We start from the raw sequence: 15,949 nt of genomic DNA, 5'->3' as shown, positions 1-15,949 counted from the left end.
TTTGCTTGATGGAATTAAGATCTGGGCAGTTGGTAAGCAAAGAAAGTTAGGTGAAATCTTCTAGATGTTTTAAAAATAATATTTGCACATGTTTGGTCCAGTGGCATAGAGTGCTCTCCTGTTGAATGATTATCATTAAAAAGGGATACATTACACACAAAAGGTACAAATAGTCCACATATAGCTGTCAAACATAACTGGACTTTTCTCAGATCCAAAGATTCAACAAATTGGAAATTGATGAAGAAATGAAAGCTGTGTATGAGCAGAATTGTCCATCCTATGACACTGTAAAAAAGTGGAAATGGGAGTTCCAGTGCAGTCATACAAGTGTCTTTGACAAGCCAAGAGAAGGAAGGCCATCAACATCCACAGACAGTAGGATGGTTGCAAAGGTTGAGCAGCTAGTGCTGAGTGACAGACATGCAACAATTCATTTCATTGCAAATTGAATGGAAATTAGTTATGGGTCTGCTCACAGCATTTTACATGACCATCTGCACATGTCTAAGGTCTCCACACAATGGGTTCCAAGATTGCTGACCCCTTTACAGAAGCAATGTCAAATGCAACATTCTTGCCAACTGTTGGATTTGTGTAATGTGGATGTTGAGAACTTTTTTGATCAGTTGGTGACAAATGATGAATGCTGGGTATAACAATATGATCTGGAGACTAAAGACATGTCAAAGCAGTGGAAGCACACCTCCTCCCCAACTCGCAAAATAGACAAAGACCACTCCATCTGCAAAAAAGGTGATGTTGTCCGTGTTTTGGGACAGAAATGGGGTTATCCTGACAGATTACCTACCCTGTGGTTCCACACTTACAGGAGAATACTACAGAAATCTTTTACGTTACACTATGCTTTGAAGGTGAAAGGGCAAGGAATGTTAACCAAAGGTGTCCATCTTCTGTCAGACAATGCATTGGCTCACACGGCCGTTGCCACCACCACCAACTTTGTTGCCCAGTGCAACTTTGAACTACTGCAGCAGCCACCCTATTCTCCTGACCTAGCACCATCAGACTTGTTTCGAGAAATGAAGAAACCATTGTGAGGACTCCGCTCTGATTCATCTCAGGAAGTCATCAATGAAGTGGAATTGTGGTTTCAGGCAAAAAGTGCAGACATCTGTGATCAGGGCATTAAAGAACTGATCCATAGATGGGAGAAATGTGTTACCATACATGGAGAGTACATAGTAAAGGATTAAAGTTCCTGTGAAGTTTCACCTTTCTAGGGCTATTATTTCTAGGTAAGGGTAAGAACGTTTTGTATGTGTAGTACATTCAAAAAGTTCCTGGAATCTCATGTTAGTATTTAAATGGTTTCTGCTATGGCTGTAAGGTTTCATGGGGCACTGATGTTGACCCATGAAACATGTTTGCATGTGTGTGTGATACACACGCATGCAAACTGGGTCGACCACCTCACTCAGGTGTCAGAGCGTCGTAGTTTGAACAGCGTGTTAACATCAGGTTCTTCTTTTAACTTGGGAAAAAGTGCTACGCAGACACTGCAAGCATTACAAAAAGCTTATGGAGATGATGCTTTGAAAACAGCAGTTTACGAATGGCTTAATCAGTTTAAAAACAGACGGGAAACACTGGAAAATTAACTTCGCAGTGGATGCCTTTTGATGTCACGAAATGACAAAAAAATGTCACAAAAGTGAAGAAACTCATGAAATGATAAGCAGATGATTGTTGTTGAGATCGCTCATGTAAGCTGGACTGTCTACAGGCTCAGTGCACACAATCCTGATGCAAGATTTAGGGATGCTTTGCATATGTACAAAGTTTGCTCCACACTTGCAGTTGGATGATCAAATGGACTGCAAGAAAGCCATTGCAGGTGATTTGTTTGTAAAATTTATGCAGGATCTGAGCTAGGGATGAGAGCTGAGTGTTCATCTACAATCCCAAAACCCAGGGGGAATCATCCGAATGGCACACAAAAATGTCCCTACAGCTCAAGAAGTCTTGTACAACAAAATCCAATGTCAAAGTCATGCTGATTGTTTTTTTTTTTGACAATGAGGGCACAGTGCACCACAAGTTTGTGATTAGGGGAAAAGCATTACTGTTGTTTACTATGAAGAGGTTCTGATATGTTTTCATGAGAATGTAAGGCTGCAAAAAAAAAAAAAAAAAGTCATACAGCAGCCTCCCTGCTCCCCTCACCTTGCACCACCTGACTTCTGGCCGTTTCCTAAACTGAAAAATGGAGAGCTTCGGGTAGTCATTTCACTGCAGTGATTTTCCTTGATGAATCAAAGAAAATGCTGAAGCAGCCCTATGTACGCTAAAAAAAAAAAAAAAAAAAAACACGATTGTAAAGAATATTTTAAAGTTTGGGAAGCCTGATAGAGCAAGTTGTGTGTGTGTGTGTGTGTGTGTGTGTGTGTGTGTGTGTGTGTGTGTGTGTGTGTGTGTGTGTGTGTGTGTGTGTGTGTGTGTGTGTGTACGAATGCAGAAAGGTACAGCAGCATAATGATTTAATATAGATTTGTAGCTGTACAAACAGCAGAAGCAGATTAAGGTCGGTTGAGGCCCCGGGCACAGAAAAAAAAAATATTGGGCCATTAAAAAGAGACAGGGAAAATAAAAATAGATGTTAACCATTTTTTAAAATAAATAAAAAAATATTATGTACTATTAATGTTTTATTTCCAATAAAATTTGATTATAATATATGTATTATATTAGCGTCTTTTTTTAATTTGTCTTTTTTCAGCCCCTGATAGATGTCGTTTCATTTTTCTAGCTACCATTGGTAGCCTACCAATGAAAAGAAAAATAAATTTAATAGTCTGAATGATTAGAATACTAGAGAAGAGATTTTTCGTTATAGTGCAATAAATTAATGATTAATTAAAATTCAAAAATTATTCATAAACTACGAAAATCCAGGCGCTGATGTAACAACAGGAATTAATTTTATCTTAATATAATTTCAACAATATACGATATGCGTATTTGCATATATCGTAAGTCTGCACTGCAGGAGAACCTTTGTAAGTACAAAGTAGCCAGCCGACCGGGCTAGCCAGGTGGGTAAAGTGCCTGCCTGGCAACCCAAAGGTCGCGGGTTCGAATCCCGCCTCTGGCTTGGATCAAAAAAACCTTGGGAGGTGCACTATGGCCACAGAAGCTGATGCGCCAACAACTACAAAAAAAAAAAAAAAAAAAAAAAAAACAAAGTAGGAAATAAGATTCTATTGCTCCGATGAGTGGTAGCGCAGCAGCACGGGGCCTACGTAGCGTAGTATGTGTATAGTATGCAGTGTAGTAATGAAATAATGAAAATAAGCGAATATAAACATACTATCAGGTTTTACCGCCGATTGTAAACTTGTACGTAATTAAAATTGCACATATGAAACCAAACTTGGTGTCATTAGAAAAAAGTGTAAAGTTGGGGTTTTGAGGGGCCCTTTAGTGGTCGGGCCCAGGGCGTGCGCCTGGTGCACCCGCCGTTAAATCCACCTCTGACAAACAGGTCCTAAAAGTGCATACCAGAGATAAAACTATTGCAGAAGTGACAGCAAAATGATCCAGCAAAAGTAAGCCATTTTTGCAGCATGTCAGAAAACAGATCAGATGCTGGTAGCTCACTGTACTCATACAAGTGAGTCAGTTAAAATCAATAGAAGACATAAAATACTGTTGAATCCATAATGCCAGTAAAGTCCAGTTTCCAAAGAGCAGATACAATCCACTTTTAAGGAAATCTGATGGAGTATTACTGATGCTGTCCAGATTGCTGACCAACAATCACAATGACAGGGTCTGAAATATGGAAAGCAATAGTTCATAGTTCAAACTTATATGGCACATCTGGCATAAAAAATATTCTATATCTGACAAGTAAGCTGAATTTAATGTTACATCATATTGCAGAAATAACTAAAGATGTATCCACGAGGGTTGCCCAGAAAGCAATACACATTTTCTCTGTAAAAAAAAAAATTTTAATCAAAAATGTTCAGTGCTACAAGCTTAAAATATGCCAATTCAGCTGCAGAGCAATCTGACACACAGTGATGTTGTAATAGCATCTCGCTGACAGAAAGATGCCACTGAAATGGCATTGATCAGCGTGATAGATACCACTTCTGTTAATATGTAGCTTCCACATCAATGAAAGCTATATATCAACAGAAGCAGAACAAGCTGAGCTCTGTGATGAATTTGCCATGTTTTTGTGGTCCTGTGATATTTGTCATTCCAGAGATTGCAATCTGCCAACAACATTTATACAGATCAATGCATCATAAGAAGCTAAAACTGATGCGGACCTCAAGCTATCAATTTGTAAAGGAAGCAAGGTGACTGTGCAAGATATTCGAAGGTGTATGTGAGGTATATCCCACAAAACATCACAAATATAATTAGTGAAAAATATGTACTAAAAAACTAAATATATTTTAGAGAGATCATTCTGAAAGAATATATTTATAAGAAAGTTTCATAAAAAAATTTAATAACAAAAAAATCAACAAATACAGAACAATACATAAAAATTACCATTAATTTTCACATGTTAGTTTTCAAAATGTTTACCTTCATTTTTTTGCATATCTATCTATACATTAAAAAAGTTTTCCACCTAGTGATATTTATTCGAGCCAATGAGAGAAGAGGGAGAGGCAATTACGTCACTATAAATGCAATTAATTATTGACAACTGCATCCATAACGTTCACCAACCTTGTGCACGTGATTCACTGTCTAAACATTTGATGTTCCATTGTAACATTTTTTGTATATTAATGAATATTGTATACAGGGTGTCTGGGCTAGAGGTATCCAAAAATACACACATCTCAGTATCTATAAGGTGTATTAAAATAATTATTTTGTTATTATACAGAGTAACTCACCAAGTTTTTATGAAGGTTAGTAAAGCTCAATGTGGGCACCTTTTGTAGCTTGACAGATGTCAAAACGATACTCTTGCCAAGTGTTTTCCAGCATCTGAGGCATTATTAGATGCAACTGCTTCAACGATAAGCTGTTTCAAATCATCCAAATCCTGAACTTTTCTCTGGTACACACAGTCTTTAATAAAGCCCCATGCAAAAGATCTAGGTGGCCAGGCAGTTGGGCCTCCTCTTCCGATCCAACATCCAGGAAAAGTCTTGTTCAAAAACGTAGTAACATCTCTATGGAAGTGTGGTGGAGCACCATCTTGCTGAAACATGGAGGAATCTGTGGAACAGCAAAGATCTGCAGCATGTCAAGGTAAGTATGTCCCATCACTGTGGGCTCTACGAAAAAAAAAAAAAAAAATGGACCGATGACTCCATTTTTGTGCACTCCTAACCAGACACTAGCCATTCTTGCGCATGAGCGACTATTGGTGACGTGCCTGCACTAGTTACCTTGACAGTGTGACGAAAAAAAATCTTGGAGAGATTTCCTATCGACTGCGCTTTCATTTGAGAAAATATGAGTAGTTCTTGCATTATATGCTTTTATTTTTGGATACCTCTAGCCCAGACACCCTGCATTTGTAAATATCGTAGTTTAGTATTCTGTAAATATTTTAAATATTTACATAGTTTGTAAATATTTCAGTTAAATATTTTAGTCCTGCTCTTTCGGATGCAACAATATTCCTCATGTACAACGTAAAAGTTAGTGCAAATGCATATTAGTACACAGCTAAACCCTGAATTAGCAAAAAATGTGCAAAGGCAGCATCGTTTAAGTTATCTCATATTGCGAATACCTTCACAACAAGTTGCCATGGTATTGCACTACTTCAAATAAGTAACGCTTCACCAAAGGAGAAAACTGAATAAGTCTTCTCCTTTGTTGTTACTTATTCTCAGCAGATACCACCACCCAGACGGCACCGTTTCAGGGCTATCTGGCCCTTCTTCGGTGGGTGGATAGGTACCCTAGTGATTTATTCTTCATGTATCATGGAACCCGAAGCAAAAGGTCTTTTCCTAAGTGACCTATGTAAACGCAGGTAAATAATTACATAGTGATATTGGCTGAAGTCCAGTATAGTATAGTATACACCAGCAGGTACTTTAATGAAAGCAAGGAAGACTGCAATAATTGACAGGTGAAGGCACCTCCCTTTTCTGATTGTTTTGTGTTCTTGAGGTGGGGAAGCTTAGCTTAGGTAGGGTGTTTATCCCTCCATCGCGCTGTTTTAAAATGGGAAAACGAGTTCCCGATTTAAAAACAGTGGCAAATGTGGGGAAAACACCCTAGGCATATCAACCTAGGATAGTGGGTGGGAAAAGAAGTGGCATCTGCCAATCACTGCTTTGTTGCTGTCAGTTTGTCAAAATATGGGAGTCAACTTGTCAACCACTGCTTTTCCACTGCTTTGCTTGCCACCATGTTGGAGGGCGTACACTGTTTGGGATTTTACCGTGATATTTATTCGAGCTTGAGAATGTTGCACACTAGAAATGCACAAGTAAAAAATTACATAGGTCATTTCCTGATTAGATATCGACCAGTGAATTTCGACAGGTGTGTCTTTTACGAAGAAAAGATTTGATTTACTCTGTACACCATTACATTTTACGTAGAAAAGCGTGTGTGGGGGTGGGCAAGCAAAGCCCCCTAGTCATTATGAAAATGATTTAAAATAAGGGATTTCACATTACACTAAACTGAATAAGTTTATTAATTATAATGTTTGGCTTATTTTACCAAATGAGTAGATCAATCATGGGAATATTTCTAGAGTGAAAGACATTAAATTATTGTTGTTATTTGGATTTTAGGAGCATTGGAAACTAAGGCCATATTGCTCCAGGATATGCGGTGGTCATTCCCCGACCTTTCTGCATCCTCCGTATTTGGTGGTGATGGGCTCGAACCCCGGTCTAATCAAGAAGCGTGTACTACGCACTGCTGCTCCTTCCCACCTGGTTACGGAGGCACCTCATTAAATTATTAAAACAAAAAAAAAAAAAAAACATGAGACCTGTTCTGCTATGGTCTCATACATGCTTTTGTTTTCTCAGATTTCAGTAGTATTCTAACCCTCCCAATAAGGGAGAAAAGTACCTGTATACATAGCATTGGATTTGAGTATGATTGTTCAGGTATTTGTAAAATGTAGCGGAGTATGCCTCAATTCAACTGTTACATATTTCAAAAACTTGCACTTTTCTTTCTTCAAGCATATTTACAATAAGAACAACTACACAGAACATTGTAAAGAACATGTTTCAGACATTATCTGATGAAACCAAGTAAGATTTAATTTTTGGACCTATTATTCATATATATAGTTTTTCTTTCTTTGTAAAAAAAATTTATGCATAATTTTTACCTGAACTATTTTTCAAACAAAGCTTAAAAAGCACTAGTAATAAGGAAGTCACCCAGGGCCTGGAAATATTTTTTTTAAGTGAAAATTTTGTTAAAACTGTATTTCCACATAGCATGTAAGGACTGATGAGATAAGGTATGAAAACTGGAAGAGTAACTGACATGGAAGTTTACTTCCAAAATTGTGTTTTGGAAAAATATTACAACTTTTGAATAAGTTCTAAAAAAAAAGTTACAATTCTCAAGAAAAAGAAAATAAAAATAAAATGTAAAAATTTAAATTTTATTTAAATTAATATAAGTTACCATTACTTACTGGATCAGATTCATCCATTTTAAATGTCATTTTATTAACAGTATCACCAACTCTGTTAAAAAGACGCATCATTCCAGCTCCACTCAAAGCAGAAGTATTAGTTGCTTTAGGCAAGTCTGCTTCCATTTCAAGAAATTCACGGAAATCAGGATCCATTCGAAGAACAGGATGTGATGAAGTACGATTTAAGTAACGCTCTAAAGCAGCACGCCGCTTTTCTATGAACTCTGCAGATGTTACTGTCTCATCTTTTGACATTTTTATCTTTGTCATGCCTGAAAACAGATAACTGACATATGATTTGTTATAGGATTTAGAAACAAAACAATTCAAATAAATGAACTATTATAGATTCTAAAAACAGAATGTTACTAGGAAATTCAATATGACTAAAGCAGTTAAAGAAATAGCAATATCATAAGTTATAGTTTAAAAAAAATGTAGCCACTTTATACAACATAATTACATTATAGATTGACTTTTTGTTTTTCTTTTTTTTTTTTGCAATTGGGTATCCTGTTTTCTCTCTGACCACTCACTGCAGCAGATCATGGTAGATTGCTGTAACTTCTCTACTAATGTTGGTGTTCTCCAACGTTCTGTTCGATCTCTCACACTTTTTCCTCTTATATATTAATGACCTTCAGCAGACTAGAAATCCTATCCATAATTTTTCTGATGGTAACACACTACATGACGTTGTAGAGCGGATATCATCTTTCAAGGGCACAAAAGGTGATATAGTTGTACACGTTGGCACTAATGATATTAAGAGTAGGAGACCGGCAGAATTACTCAACAAGTACAGGTCACTGTTGAAAAAAAGCCGAGAATTAGGGTTGAATTTGAAAGTGTCTGCAATTCTGCCCAGACACGATAGGAGGGAGTATATGATGAGAGCCTTGTCGATCAATTCGGCCCTGGAAAGATTGTGCAAGGCTCAAGGGGTAGAATTTTTTTCAGCCTGGACTGTACTTGTTAACAGGAGAGATTGCTTCTACAGGGATGGGATACACTTAAATAGAAAGGGTGCAAAAATATTTGCGGATGCTATCGAGGCAGTGTTAGGTGGGTCGGAAAACTGCTAGCTTGGGGGGATACAAAGACTAATAGTTTAACAGTAACCGCAGGCAGAGGTGAAGGTGATTCTTGCACAACTTCTATTAGAATAAGAAGCGACCTGGAGCGAGGGGTGTTGGGGGTTTCAGGGACGGATGGCAGTCATCCTGGAATAGTTGGGTATATGGGATGTGTCAGGGTAACAAGGAATAGGCATAGGAGCATGTATGCTTGCATGTATACCAATGCTAGAAGTATAGTAAATAAATTTGATGAATTTGAAGTGTTGGTCAAGACATCAAAGGCGGATATTGTTGGGATAGCAGAGACGTGGTGTCACACAGATATAAGGAATGCAGAACTGGAATTTGGGGAGTACAATGTGTACAGAAAGGATAGACAGGACAGAAAGGGAGGAGGTGTTATGCTGTTAATTAAGAAAAACATAAAATCAAAAGAAGTGCATCCAGTTGATATAGATGGACAGTGCACTGTTGAGTCAGTTTGGTGTGACATAAGCACTGCAAAAGCAAAAATAAGAGTAGGAGTGTGTTATAGGCCTAATGACTCGAATGAGTACAATGAACAATTGTACAGAGAAATAGAGTGGGCCAGTAAATCAGAATGTCTTATAATGGGGGATTTTAACTTCCGAGATATTGACTGGAACTTGTGGGTTGGTTACTCACACACTAGTCAGACATTTGTGGATTTATTGGATGATTGTTTTCTGCAGCAGCATGTTCGAGAGGCAACCAGAGAAGGTAATACTCTTGATCTGGTTATCAGCAGTGATCATTCGTGTATTAAGAATTTGCAGATAAAGGAACCACTAGGTGGCAGTGATCACAGTGTGCTGAAGTGGGATTTACTCAAAGAGGTAACTACCGTCAGGGGTAAAGGAAAGGGTTTTTGCTTCCGTAAAGGGGAGTACAGTGGTCTCACAGTTTTTAAATTCTGTACAGTGGGATCAACTGACGATGTTACAAACAGTAAATTCTAAGTGGGAAGCATTCAAGGAATTAATCGTGAAAGCTACTAGACTTTATATACCGATTAAGAAATATTGTTCAAGGTTTAGGCCTAAATGGTTATCAAATGAACTAATGAGACTCGTGACAGAGAAGAAAAATGCATGGAATGCATATAAATTATCAGGCGACGCAGAAGCCTGTAGCAGATATAAGCTAGTCTGTAATCAGGTCACAAAGGAGGTTCGGCAGGCGAAGGCGGATTACGAGAAATCTTTGGCAAAAGATGCTAAGAAAAACAGCAAGGATTTCTTTACTTATATAAACTCTAAAAGGAAGGGGATGAATATGATTGGTCCACTTGACATCGATGGTTCGACTGTTGATGATCCTGCTCAGATAGCAAACAAACTGAATGAGTATTTTGCATCTACATTCACACGTGAGGAATTATTACAGTTTGAAAATGGAAGAAGGTTATCAAATTGTAGCAGTGTGCTTAATGATTTTGTAATAACTGAGAGCAAAGTGGAGGAGAAATTGTTGAAGTTAAACATAAGAAAGGCACCTGGGGTGGATGGGATCTATCCAGTTATATTAAAGGAGGCGGCAAAGCAATTAAGCAAACCCTTAGCCATAATTATGAGAGCATCCTTGGATTCAGGGGAGGTTCCCACGGACTGGAGATGTGCAAATGTATCCCCAATTCACAAAGGAGGTTCGAAGGGTGACACGAGTAATTACAGACCAGTTAGTTTAACTTCTGTTCCGGGTAAAATAATGGAGTCACTGGTTAAAGATGCATTGCAGGATCATCTAGACAAGACTGCAGCAATAATTCAGACACAGCATGGGTTTGTTAAGGGAAAGTCTTGTCTGACAAATTTGATTGGTTATTATGATGTGGTCACAAAGGAACTGGATGCAAAAAATAATTTTGATATCATATACTTGGATTTCAGGAAAGCTTTTGACACTGTTGCGCATGGAAGACTACACTACAAATTGGAGCAGAATGGTATTAAGGGTAAGTTGCTACAATGGATAAAAGGATGGTTAAGTGGGAGAAGACAGAGGGTGGTAATCAATGGGTGCTGCTCTTCGTGGACTAATGTTATTAGTGGAGTCCCACAGGGTTCGGTGTTGGGTCCACTGTTGTTTTGTATATTTATCAATGATATTGATGAAGGTATATCAGGCTTAATGTCGAAGTTTGCAGATGACACGAAGGTTGGCAGGGTTGTTAATGACAGTCATGGCAGTGTGCTACTGCAACAGGATCTAGATAATTTGGGCAGATGGGCTAAGAAGTGGCAACTGAAGTTTAACCTTGACAAAAGCAAAGTACTGCATATGGGTAGAAGTAACCCCAGAGAAACGTACCAACTGTGTGGTACTACACTTAAGGTGGTAGAAAGTGAAAAAGACCTGGGAATAATTGTGCAGTCAGATATGAAGTTTTCTGAGCAATGCAGACAGGCTGCCAGGGCAGGTCATGGGGTTTTGTCAATGATATATAGGAATTTTGCTAGCAGGGAAAAGGAGGTGATTGTCCCTCTGTATAAGGCAATGGTCAGGCCACGCCTTGAGTACTGCGTACAGGTCTGGAGGCCTCATTTTAGGAAGGATGTAGATTTGCTTGAGCGTGTACAGAGAAGAGCAACACGATTGGTGAGGGGAATGAAGGGATCCTCTTACCAAGTGAGGCTTAAGTTCTGCAAATTGCAGTGGCTGGAGACTAGGCACCTGCACGGTGATCTGATTGAGGTCTATAAGGCCTTGAATGGGTTGAGCACGCTGAATTCTGATGGGATCCTCCCACTTGTTCAGATTACGAACCTAAGGGGGCATAAATTCAAATTAAGAAAAGACAGATGTAGAATAGATGTGCGGAAATTTGCCTTTAGCCAGCGGGTGGTTAATTGCTGGAACAAACTTCCATCTGTCGTTGTGGAAGTTGATAGGTTAAATAAATTTAAGGAGGAACTGGACAGGCATTTGGAGGGTATGGTGTGATTTTTTTTTTTTTTTTTTTTTTGGCTGATGCTGCATAAGCTCCTACACTTGCTTTCTTGCATCAAGTGCCACTACTACTACTACTACTACATTTCATTTTCCATACACAACTTCTCAAATGTTCATCACTAATACTTTGAATACTGATCCCCAGATAATTCTCCAGTGGGTCAAAGAAAACTCAGTTAATGTCAATCCTCTAAAACTCAGTCCTGCAGTTTCTTGCAAAAGAGAATCTACTGCAACTATGCTTACCTCTGATGGCACTCAGTTTTCTAGACAAGATCATATCTCTATTAGGGATTACCCTAACTTATAATCTCTCTTGGCACATCACAAATATTGCTTCCTCTGCCCCAAAAAAAAACCAAAAAATTGGGTTTCATTTTACACTCTCAGCATTACTTTCTGCTAAACAACTACCCTATACAAATCTCAATTCCACTCTACCATGGAATATTGAACCAATATCTAGGGTGGTTCCCCCAAAACCTCACGTTTCTAGACTAAAAGAGGACCGTTTGATTAAAGGCCCATCTACTACAAAGGCTATCCACTCTTTCTCATAGATGTCCAGTTTCTGCTGCATGCCTTTTCTACAGATACTTCCACGGGCACTGTTCTTTTTAACTGCCAAATACAATTTACCAAACCCTCTTCAAAACCAGTCTGAACACAACCCTCAACCAGTCAGCACCCATTTAATGTCCAACTTCAAACTCACAGAACCAAATTAGTATCTACCTCATTTACCCCATCTACATTGTGTACTGGAAAAAATCTTCCTTCATATGTATTTCCAGAAAATTAAAATCTACTGAAGTTTAAGTCTATTGTGTCTTCTGTCTTTTCGGCCTTAAACCCATGCATGGTACTTATTACTATAGGTTGTAATACCTTCAATGTTTGAGGTTTTCATAAAAAAAACTAAAAATACTTATTACCTTTCATGAATATAATACTAATTGTTTCCTTATTTTTCACTGGGGTTTTTCAACCATTCTGATTATTTTAATATAAAAATTTGTGTTTTAAAGAAGATCTACATTAATATAGCATTATGTTTCAGAGTATATTAATGTAAATTTTTAAAAAATAACAACCTTAAAGGGTCATTGCAATTAAATATGAAGGTGGTAGATGACTTTCATCAACCGGTGAAATACCACCACTTTGCTTATTGGAGGCTTGAAGTGGTGAAACCCATGTTTAGTCTCTAGAGCAAAGTTTCCGGCATCCCCCCTCTCCCCATACTTCTCCTTCAACCCATGCACGTTACTAAGTACTATAGGTTTTGATACCTTTCGTGTTTGGGGTTTTCATAAAAAAAAAAAAAAAAAAAAAAAAAAAATATTATCCATTTTTGATCCTCTCCAAGCAGAGTAATAACTGAAATTGTTTAATCTTATTAAACAGCCAATAACAAAAGAACTTAATCTTATTAAAAAGCCAATTAAGACAGTCTTGGTTTTTTTAATAAGATGATTTTGTTCCTAATTTCATATTCAGTCATAAATAACAAGCAATAAATATCACCATAAGTGACTGGTTGTAAATAAATGAATGTAATTACACAAATAAATGACATATCATAAATAAATAATGGTCACAAATGACAAGTGTTGAATATCAATGCCAACTTTGGCAAAACTTTAGCAACTTTAGCCAGTTGACATCGCTGGACAGTGCAGTTTCAGGTCAGTTTGGTGTGACATAAGCATTGGGAGATCAAAATTGAGAGTAGGAGTGTGCTATAGGCCTAATGACTCTGATGAGTATAATAAGATACTGTACACGGAAATAGAGCGGGCCAGTAAATCAGAGAGTCTTATAATGGGGGATTTTAATTTCCCAGATATTGACTGGAATTTGTGTGTTGGTCACTCACACACTAGCAAGGCTTTCGCAGATTTATCTAGCTCACTCTGGCAGTGAGTTAGATGATTTTGTAATAACTGAGAGTAAAGTGGAGGAGAAATTGTTGAAGATAAACACAAGAAAGGTACCTGGGGTGGATAGTATCTATCCAGTTATATTACAGAAGGCAGCAAAGGAAGTAAGCAAACCCTTAGCCATAATTATGAGAGCTTCTTTGGACTCAGGGGAGGTACCCATGGACTGGAGATGTGCAAATGTGACCCCAATTCACAAAGGAGGATCAAAGGGACACAAGTAATTATTGACCTGTTAGTTTAACTTCTGTTACAAGAAAATCAATGGAGGCATTGATAAAAAAAGAACTGCAGGATCATCGACAAAACTTCAGTTATAGCTTGGACACAGCATGGTTTTGTTAAGGGAAAGTCCTGCCTGACCAATCTTTTTGGATACTATGAGGTGGTCACAAAGGAACTGGATGCAGGGAATAACTATGATATTATATATTTGGACCTTAGAAAGGCTTTTGATACTGTTGCACATGAAAGACTGCTGAACAAATTGGAGCAGCGTGGCATTGGAGGCAAATTGCTGCTATGGATAAAGGGATGGTTGAGTGGGAGAAGACAAGAGTGGTAATCAATGGTCACTGCTCATCGTGGACTAAGGTTATTAGTGGAGTCTCTCAGGGTTCAGTGTTGGGTCTATTGTTGTTTTCTGTATTTATAAATGATATTGATAATGGTATATCAAACTTAATGTCCAAGTTTGTAGACAATACGAAGGTTGGCAGGGTTGTTAAGGACACTAATGACAGTACGCTGCTGCAACAGGATCTAGAAAAGTTGAGCAGATGGGCTGAGAGGTGGCAAATGAAGTTTAACATTCACAAATGTAAAGTACTACATATGGGAAGCAGTAACCCCAGAGTAACGTATCAACTCTGTGGTACTACACTGACAGTGGTAGAGAACGAAAAGGAACTGGGGGTAATTGTGCAGACAGATATGAAGTTTTCTGAGCAGTGCAGACGGTCTGCAAGAGTAGCTCATGGTGTCTTGTCAATGATATACAGGAATTTTTCTAGCAGGGATAAAGAGGTGATTATCCCCTTGCATAAGGCAATGGTCAGGCCACACCTTGAGTACTGTATACAGGTCTGGAGGCCTCATTTTAAGAAGGATGTAGAGCTGTTGGAACGAGTACAGAGAAGGGCAACAAGATTAGTGAATGGAACAAAGGGTTGCTCTTATGAAGAAAGGCTTAAGTTTTGCAAATTATAGCATCAGGAGACTAGGCACCAGCGACGTGATCTGATACAGGTGTATAAAGCCTTGAATGGTTTGAGCATGCTCAATGCAGATGGGATTCTTCCTTTTGCTCAGAATAATCACCCGAGAGGGCATAAATTCAAGTTGAAGAAAGACAGATGTAGGATAGATGTGCGAAAGTTTGCCTTTAGCCAGCACGGGTAGTTGGTTTGTTGGTGGAACAGACTTCCATTCTTTGATGTGGAAGTTGATAGCCTAAATATATTTAGGGCTCAGCTGGACAGGTATTTGGAACGACGGAGGGGTGAAATGGAATTTTTTTTTTTTTTGGCCGATGCTGCATAAGCTTGCTTTCTTGCATGATGTGCCTCTACTAATGCTAAAACCACTACTGGTACCTTATTTTCTACAGTAAATTTATGGAAACAGTGGCTTGGAAATAATATCTAATTTTAAGACTGCATTCTTTACTCCAAGTATTAATATGTTCAATGTAATTTGTATTATTTTTTACCATTTAAATTAAAATTCAGAAAAAAGTTATGATAACAGAGATACTTTAGAACAGGGCTGTCCAACCTTAGGTAATCCAAGGGCCACATTAAAAAAAAAAAAAAGATCAATCCGAGGGCCGCATCCAGAATAATAAATACGGTACAGATATTAAAATATTTGGAGAGCACCTACTGTTAGGTTTAGCAAGGTTTAGTCCTACTGTTAGGTTTAGCAAGCACTTCTAAAATTTCGTAATAAAGAAAAGTCATGTTGCTTATAAAAGTTTATTGAAACAGTAGACAAGATACAATTGTTTATAATTATTATTTCATTTTAATGAGAGCTCTGTGGTTGTACATTTTCATTTACTAACGTAGCTATATCAATAGCTATGCTTCTGGCTGCCAATCGCAGTAAATGTAAAAGTGATTTATCAGTCGATGAACATCTGTATTTAGATTTTATAAATTTCATCATTGAAAAAGTGCTTTCGCAAAGACATGTGCTCCCAAACATCAAGCACATCTCAAGTCAAAGTCCCTCAATTTCGGATAGCACTCACTTGGTAATAATTTAAAAAAAAAAAAAAATTCTCTTTTTTGATCCTGCCAGTGTAAAAAGGGTTGGAT

The 15,949-nt window shown here is 37.9% G+C and overlaps 1 protein-coding gene across 1 annotated transcript in view; it reads right to left on the bottom strand.

The window, feature by feature from the left end:
* Snx1 (sorting nexin 1) overlaps positions 1–15,949 on the bottom strand; it is a 107,471-nt gene that overhangs the window by 43,262 nt on the left and 48,260 nt on the right. Inside the window, exon 5 of the mRNA XM_090382289.1 lies at positions 7,631–7,905. Within this exon, the coding sequence (XP_090238415.1) occupies positions 7,631–7,905 (275 nt within the window). The remainder of the gene's footprint in view (positions 1–7,630; positions 7,906–15,949) is intronic.

Source organism: Mastigoproctus giganteus, chromosome 10, assembly GCF_048544385.1.
Source record: "Mastigoproctus giganteus isolate SK-2022 chromosome 10, ASM4854438v1, whole genome shotgun sequence".
In the NCBI taxonomy this organism is placed as follows: Eukaryota; Metazoa; Arthropoda; class Arachnida; order Uropygi; family Thelyphonidae; genus Mastigoproctus; species Mastigoproctus giganteus.
This window is presented reverse-complemented; position numbering and strand designations above follow the sequence as displayed.